Here is an 8,611-nt window from a genome sequence, read left to right on the forward strand (position 1 = left end):
TATTTTTAAAAAACAGGGTTTAGAGCAACATTTAACCGTGTTCCTACTTGGTATTTAACATCACCAAACCACCAAGATGGAGCAAACTCAACACATCCGAGGTTTCTGGTCTAACATTAAAGATCACACTGAAGTGGTAGTGAAAAGTCTGCTATGTCCACATTGTTTACTGTAAAGGCTAAACTGGAAAAACAGAAAAAAGCTGGCCATTAAAAAGACATTAAACCTGAAGACATACATTATTATTTAATTAGACGTATCATTTGAAATGATCTTTGCACTGAATCATAAACACATTATAAAAATTTTTTTTAAACACATTTTTTCTGATTAGGATTTTTTCAAACAGTAGTTGTATTTTCACTTTATTATGAGGGACTATTTATATTGGTTTTATCCCAAATGCTAGTGATCTAGCGTTTCAAGGAAGGGTTACCACGGTGATGTAGTGCGATGAAGAGAATTAGTTTATTAATACTGAAAATCCCAAAGTAAAAAAATCCTTGTGATGTTTACCTGCTTCAAATAAATAAACAGTTAAACAACCAACAGGATGGAAACAGATCTATTGATGTTTCTGTAACATATCAGAGAATCATAAATTAATCAGATATTAAAATCTCACACTCATTGCCTCTTTTAGGAATCATATGCTGTTAAAAGCCCTAATGACCCTGATTAGGGAGCTTATCAGAGAATATGAGGAATGTAAAAGAGAATCAGTGATGTTGGCTGAATATCGGCGCACAGACACTAAAGATTTTAAACCCTTCTACAAAAGGTTTTTGATTGTTTCAGGTGTGTATTTGTTTAACTGAAACACAAGTCAAGACAAGTGAAATGATTCACAGGAATGTTTATGAAAATGTCTGAGGGAATGATCGTTGGTCCTGTGGTCCGTGCTGTGCGAGCGGTGCACTGGTGCAGGTTCCAGCTGTGAGGTCTGAGCATCAGTCCTTGTGTTTGCCACAGACCCATCTGAGCTGGGGCTGGTCTCTGAGGTCCATCGCCTCTGAGGAGGAGAACCAGTTGCACTGGCAAGCGTAGGCCCGTAAACCTTTCCTCTTCTTCAGCTTGGCTCGGAGTTTGTGGCGATCCGGCATGTTGTTCCTGCAGACAGAGCCCATATGGCAGCAGTTTAATCATTGCTGAAGAGATGACTCCTGCATTCCCAACCTAAGGACAATTCTTTAACAAACAGCCAATCTATTTCCCATTAAAACAACAATAGAGTTAATCCAAAGTGGTATGTAGTCATTATAACAAGACGGAACTTTTCTTCTGTGTTTTGGAAACAAAACTGGCCATCCGGCTGTAAAGAGAACTTTTAATAACTTAAAAATGCAGTTGTTCACCCAAAAATCGCATTAAAAGTTTAAGATGTTTTCTTATTCTTAATCAGCCTGCAACCGGAAGTAAAACTGGAGTGATTGGTTTTTTTTTCTAAACATTTAGGCATGGTTATAGATGTAAATAAGTGAGTTATCACATAATGGTGTGTTGTACAAATTAAGACACTGCATGATTTAGAGTATTAATGCAATATCAGTCAAAATTATAAAGATGACAAGCTCTCCTGTTTGTATTTTAACACAAGAAGCATTTAAAAAAAAACTCAGTTAAATTATCTATTAAGTTACTTATTTTCTCTAATTATAATACTCAAAAACATCACTCTATTTTAGTCTCAATAAATAAAACTGTTTATAGCAATAAAACAAGTTGAGAGATGTTATCCTCCCAATAGATGGTCATTATTAGCAGTTTTTCTTCAATAGTTCAGTAGTTCTTCATGTACTGTAAGAATAAATAAAGATAAAATAATCCGCATGTCGCTCCTATTAAACAAACCAAAGACAAATACATTTCCTATCCTGTCACTGAGTTGAACAATCCTCTCCCTATTAATATTTAATTCTCTGTGAAGAAGTGCCAATCATTCTTTAATAAGATGCTCGTCAAATGTTTGTTTTTAAAACCTAATGCGTGTTACGGACCTAGTGTCAGGTTTCTGTTTCTGTTATAGTATTCAGCCTTGCTTTACTCTTGGTTTCCAGTGTTAGTGGTTTTATTTTTATTTTGCTGTGATCTTTGTTTTTTTTCCAGTTACTGTCCTAGTCTTGGTTCTGTTATGTTTTCTTTTGAGTGTTTAGTTTTCTTTTCTCCATGTTTTATAGTCCTAGTAATTTAACATTGTGTTGTTATTTCCAGTCTTCCAGGTTTCTGTTTGTTGCTCTCTGCTGCCCTCTTATGTTCTCCTTCTTCCCTAGCTCTTTCCCTCTCTTGTTCTGTGCACACCTGCTCCCACTTTCCTCATTAGCCCCCTCTTTGTCTCTGTCTCCTTTAAAAGCCCTCTCTCTTCAGTTCCCCTTTGCTGGGTCCTCGTCAAACACTGCCAAACTTTGTCAAACTTCTTCCAACTCCGTCTTCCTAAGTCTTCCTCATTGTGACAGTGATTCCCCTGATGTCTCCACGGTTTCTGGTTCGGTTTGACTAGTTTTTATGTTTGATTATTTTGGATTTTTGGACTCCTGATTTCATGCTTGTTTTGACTTCGTTTTCATTATTGGATTTTTGGATAACCTGCCTTTGTTTTCAGTTTCCCTTTTTAATTAAATCTAAAGAAATTCACCTCTGCCTCCCTGCCTCTGCTTTTGGGTCAACACTCCATAACCAACTCCTGACACCTAGTGAATTATTATTATTTTATTTTATTTTTTTAAGCACAAAACTACGACAAAAATCGAACAAAATCAGGAAATAAAACAAAGTGATTGGCAGTAACAAGAGCAGAGACGGAGGACACTGAAATTATAGAAAAACTTGCTCTTTACCAGGTTAAATCTGGGGAGAATGTTACTATGGTGACTCAAATAGAGGTTGAGGAAACTGTTTACGAAACAGAAAAGTCAGAGTTTCCCTTATTTCAGGTTTAGAAACCTGTTCTGTGAAATGGACCCAAAGTGCATCATATGTAATGCATGCACTTTTGGGACCTCTACATCATCAGTAGGATCTTTGTCATCTTCCAATACCTGACATATACAATCAGACAGATGTAATAGTCAGAAAATCTAAAATAAAAAGCATAAAAATTCCCAGTATTTGTCAGATTGTTTAAATGTCAACTCTAGTTTGAAAACTATTAATTTGGGAATTATTTCCTGTTTCAGGCTTTAAAGGGTGGAATGGCGAGTCCAGGCATGTGCCTGAAAAATATATTTTCTCACTATAACACCGACACCTGCCTGGACTGTTGATGAAAGGCAGGCTGAGTCCATTAATTCCTGCTGTTAGGGCCCATTTCTGGACCCACCACCAGCAGCCTCTTCAAAAATCCAAATAAGACTTTTGATGTGAATTTTAGCGGAAGCTTCTTACAGCTGAGTTTCACATGCTGTCCTGCTGCTGCATCGATGGCTGATTGGGTAATTGCTCATTAAGGTGCTCAGTGTAAACATCATTTTTCTTTCTGAAATACAATGTATTGTTTTAAGTCTAAATTAAACCCAAAACATTGCTATTGCTATTTCTCTTTGCCACTTTTTTTGTTATTTTAAATGGAAATAATCTTATTCCATCGGCAAATTGACTTACTTATTTGTTCAAATCAAGGAAAATACATTTATTTTAAGAGAATTTGACTCACTTTGATTTAATTTCTTGAGGTGAACAGATCTAAAAGTTTGAAAAACAGACAGAAATTGCGTGGGAAATCCAGAAGTTCACAACTGTGAGGCTGCTTTTTAACAACCTTTTTTAAATAAAAGATTCCATATTAAAAGAAGCCATACCAGATGAACAGCTCCTTTTTTATTTATTGCTACAGCTTTATGTTTCACAACTGGTGCAGGATTTACATGAACAAAAGGATTTGCTTTTAGATTTTGTGCAATAAATATTTATACTTTTTTTGTTTAGACATTTATTTGTTTTGGATTGTTCAATTTCTACGGTGTTTATTTTATTTTATTTTTTTAGATTAATGGCTGAAAGCAATCACTAGATTAACCATTTATTGAAAATAATTGATGGTTGCAGACCGCACAGGGATGTGACAACCAAACAGTTTTCTTTATGTCTTATGTTAAGGAACCTTTCTCTTTATAAAATCTGGTTGTTTTTAAGCTCTCCCTCCAGTCTGCAGACCTGAAAGCTTTGAAATAAATATCCTTTGATTGCATTAGCATAGCCTCACATTGAATAATTAAGAAATGTATTCAGATGGAAGAATCCATTATTAAAACATTTTAAAAATTAGTTTTTTTAATCAAATCAAACTGAAACTGTCTCTAATACTACTAACAATGTGAATAAGATGGCTATAAATGAGTTTTATCCTTCATCAGCTGAAGACTTCCTGTTGTATTTTAGCAACCAGCCTGGATGAGAACCCATGCTGAAGTCACCATGATGCACGATGAGAATGTACATTGTGGTACATTCCTAAAGAAGTGCAACAAATAGCGTAGCATGTAGCAAGAGCCAAGCCTTTATGACAACAGTTAGGACACTATCTGATTGCCAAATGGTTGAGAAGAAGCAGTTTGTTATGTCCTTAAACTTTCCAAAAGGTTTGACATTTCATAGTTTCTTACTCCAGGTTCTTTTCTCCCCTCATTTTTTTTTTTTTTTTAGCTTTCATTACATTTGGGTTTTATTATACAAACACAAGTGAGTAAAATATATATATTTTACTATTTTTTAATGCTCTTTCTAGTATGTAACAGACAGGAATGTCTAACACAAAAGGTGAAAAATGGGGGGAATGGTTGTCTATGTAAAACGACTCGAAAAATATCAGATGTGCGATTTTACATCAGATGTGTGATTTTCGAAAGATTACTTTTAAAATTATGAAAGCAGCACTGCTTAACTTAGAGCTTATTGTTTGAGTTCCTCATAAAAACAAGAGCAAAATAAACTAAACGTTATCATTGGCCATTAGAACAGATATGACGCGCGCCTGATCAGATTAGTTCTCTGATATAGGATCTAATCTAGAAGGATGAATGTGTCTGTGAATTTTAAAGAAGCGACGGTCTATATTTTCCGATCCAAACGGCAGATCAGCAGATGTCCGATACTGATCCAATACTGCTGTTGAATGAATGAACCTTACAACGTACCCCAGCATGTGAGTAAAGGCTTCATGGTTGACATAAACAATGTTAAAAAAGGTAACAAATGAACACAGATATAAATCATATATAGCTGCTGTGTGTGGTTTGAGGTTTGACATAGATATGACAATCAGCATTTAAATCAGAAAATTGAATTCACTAGATCTCTGTAACCGCATTGCTGCATATCGTCGCTGTCGGACGGAAACCTCGTATGTCCAAAACCATAAAGTTTACAGGAAATTGTAAAAACAGCGACAGCTGAAGAGTCCAATGGAGTAACGAGATTAAGTCCCAACCTTTTTTCAACACTTTTAATTGGTTAATATTTTCCAAAACATACGTTTACACGTGGGGACTGACCAATCATATCAATTTATGAAAAAAAAAGTCCAAAATGGGAGTTACAAGGTTTTTTCCCCAACAGCGACGATATGATATTGATAGAAAAGCTAACGACTGGATCAGAATGTTGAATCGGAGTTATTCATCCGCTATCTGACCCAGCTAATTATAAAATATTGAAGCTGATATCCTTTCCGGATATTACTCATTACTTATATAGAGCGTTATGAAGGAGGAGGCTCAGGGAGGGAATTGGAAAAAAAAAGATTATAATAATAAAATAACATAAAAAAACGTCCAGAAGAGCACATCAGGAAAAACAGCTCTGTCCAAACATGTCCCCATGGCCCACAGCAGGTGATTTGGCACAAGGAAAAATGGAGAAAAATGAACATCTCTGTTGGATAATGCCTCCCTCCCCATGCAGGACACAGTTTCAGCACTGGAGAGCTCCCTTGGTGACCGGCTGCTGCTTCCTATATGTACAAAGGAGTTGTTTACAGAGGTGGTTAGAACAGCCATAACTTCTCCCAGCAAACAAAACAAGATGTTTACATTCCAGCTAGTCTTTGCACAGCTTTCTATTTTCCTGCAAATGCTCCATTTGCATAAATATACAAAAAAGGACAAAGAAAACAGTTCTTACTGCATTTCTGATGTTGTAAATATGACCTTACTTTACAGTCTCTCTTCTATTCTGTTCGTCTCTGGCAGAAAACATTAAACAGAGCTTCTTAATTCCTGTGTCGGGATTATTCCTTTGACTGTATAGAGTGAAAGGCTGAAGCTTTGCTGCTGCAGGACTGCAGCTTTCTGTGTGGACACTTTGAGTGACATTACAGCAAGAAGGCCAAACTCATCCCTCTGAGTGCTCACCGAGTGTTTTTCAAAGTGTTCTGAACTTAAAGCAGCGCAAAGAAATAAATTACACAGTGCTAAACAAAAAAGGTCAGTGAAGAAATGTCAGGGGTCAGGATGAAGAGCGGGGGGGGGTTTAGGAAAAGCAGTTTGAAAAGACTTGTTGTCTGTTTCTTGGCTTCAAAATAAATAAATTAAGATGCAATTGATGTATTCAATTTTTTTTAACACTGACACTGTTTTCAGACAAAGTTTCCATCTGTTTCTACTCGTATGCTTTTCCCACAAAGTAAACAGAATGTTTCCATTTGAGCCAAACTTTCTACTGAATGTGTGTCATTCAAATGATTCACATGGAAACCCACTGGTACATCTAGTGCTCACAGATTCACACATCACAGTACAAACTGGTGCTTCCTCAGACAATGACTTGATTGCAGTTTCCACCATCACAAGATGCAATCAAATCACAGTTTTAAAATAAGTTTCCTTGTCTTGCCGAACAGAACACGGAAAAAAAGAATAGATGTGCATAGAGAGCTGGAGAACTAAAACACAGAAAGTGACAGTGTGCTTTGTGAGAGCTGTTCTGGGTGTCAGGTAGCTTCAAGGTTCCTTTCTGTGTCTGTAATTTCCAGAGAACTCATCTCAGCCTTTTGAGCCAAAATATTCCCGTCTCTTACGGGACGACACGCTTTACCGCACAAACCCGTCCATCCAAACCATCTGGAATTTAAAACAAGAATTCTTTTGTTGTTTTGAAAATTCACAAAACTAAAACATGAGACAAAAGAACAGGAGGTGTGAGAAACATTAGACTAGATTCATAACTGGGCAGACCCACTGACGGATGGCCGACCCTGAATCCTGTGTTGGAAAATGAAATACTGAGAAAACGTTAAAAATTCAGGAATATTAATTGTTTTTGTGTAAGATAGCAAAAAAATAAAAAAAGGTCATGATATTTTCGCTGAACAGCAGAGATCGCTGATTGAGATGACGACCCTTTCTCAGAAATAGCATATCATACATCACTGTAACCGGAAAGTCAGCAGAAAACAACAGGAGGAGTGGGCATCGGATGATTCATTGGTGTTATTTTTGACTAGACGGGGGGAATCAGCCGGACAGAGCAGGAATGAGAATGAGACAACAGCCATCATGCAGACGGCTGTAATGAATCCATCACATCTCTTTGCATCGGAAGCTTGTTCTCTCCACTAGTTTCAGCGTCTCTGGTTGAGAGGTGAACTCTTCTTTTAGCAAACATTAAGCCGCCTCAGATTTAAATTACTTATTGCTGCTATTACAGGAAAATAGAGGTAAAGACAGTTTCAGACGACAGAAGTAAAACTTTCGTTGTCAAATCAAACATTATTCCATTAATTAGAAGGTTTTATCAAAATAAAAGTTTGCGTCATTATTTTCAAACTACCAAACCTCTGATACAACAGAGGGTGAAATGCTGACAGCTGTGTTGACGAGCAGGAAGCAAAAAGTCTCACTTAGAGAGGGATGAAGGATCAACTCTGTCCTCAGAGTTTAATCAACCTTTCTGTGCTCCTACACACACCTCAGTCATTCCACTACCCATTGTCCACGGTGGGCTGTCGAACACAATTACTGTAACAAACGACACGCCGTCACATGAAATTAGTTTGTGTGCCTCTGGATGACGCACGTGTTCGGCCAATATGGCCGTGATCTCAGGGTCACCTCGATCAGGAGGCGGGGGGATCGTGACCTTCGCAGTCACGTTCTGATCTGTTACTGATTTATTACTGAGAAAATAATTGATTTACAGAGAGTTAATCAGCGCCATTATGAAGAAACTGACTGGACATTGAATAAGAAAGATTTTATCAGGTAGATCAAACTGCATTCGCTGAATCAGGAATAAAGAATTTGAAAAGGCACATTTTGTAGATAACTGTTCACACTGACAAAAACTGAAGGTTTTAAATAGAGGTGCCAGCCGATAGATTAACCATCATTTTCTTAGATTTGGAAGATTGTTGGTCGGTCAATAATTAGATGTGTGTGGTGGATGATCCTCCCACTGCCACATCGTGTTAGTATTTTCTTTTCTTGCTTTATATTATATTACAATTTATGTTTAAGTTGGTTATTTCTTTTAGACAGGTATTTTCTAATGGGTGCACACTTTAGTTAATGTCTGTCTGAATGGTTTATTTAAACTTGTTCTTTTGTTTGAGGTGCTGCTGATGCAAACCAGCTGGAGGAGGAAATCTGGAGCGTACCATTTGCTTTTTAAAAGAATGACG

General features: G+C 36.9%; 1 protein-coding gene across 1 annotated transcript in view; it reads right to left on the reverse strand.

The window, feature by feature from the left end:
* Nucleotides 1-311: 311 nt before the first annotated feature.
* LOC107081830 (chromosome unknown open reading frame, human C8orf37) overlaps nt 312-8,611 on the reverse strand; it is a 22,555-nt gene continuing 14,255 nt past the window's right edge. The window contains exon 6 of the mRNA XM_015370186.1: nt 312-1,110. Coding sequence (XP_015225672.1) covers nt 951-1,110 — 160 coding nt within the window. The 3' untranslated portion in view covers nt 312-950. The remainder of the gene's footprint in view (nt 1,111-8,611) is intronic.

Source organism: Cyprinodon variegatus, unplaced genomic scaffold (assembly GCF_000732505.1).
Source record: "Cyprinodon variegatus isolate N-32 unplaced genomic scaffold, C_variegatus-1.0 Scaffold0, whole genome shotgun sequence".
NCBI classification, from domain to species: Eukaryota; Metazoa; Chordata; class Actinopteri; order Cyprinodontiformes; family Cyprinodontidae; genus Cyprinodon; species Cyprinodon variegatus.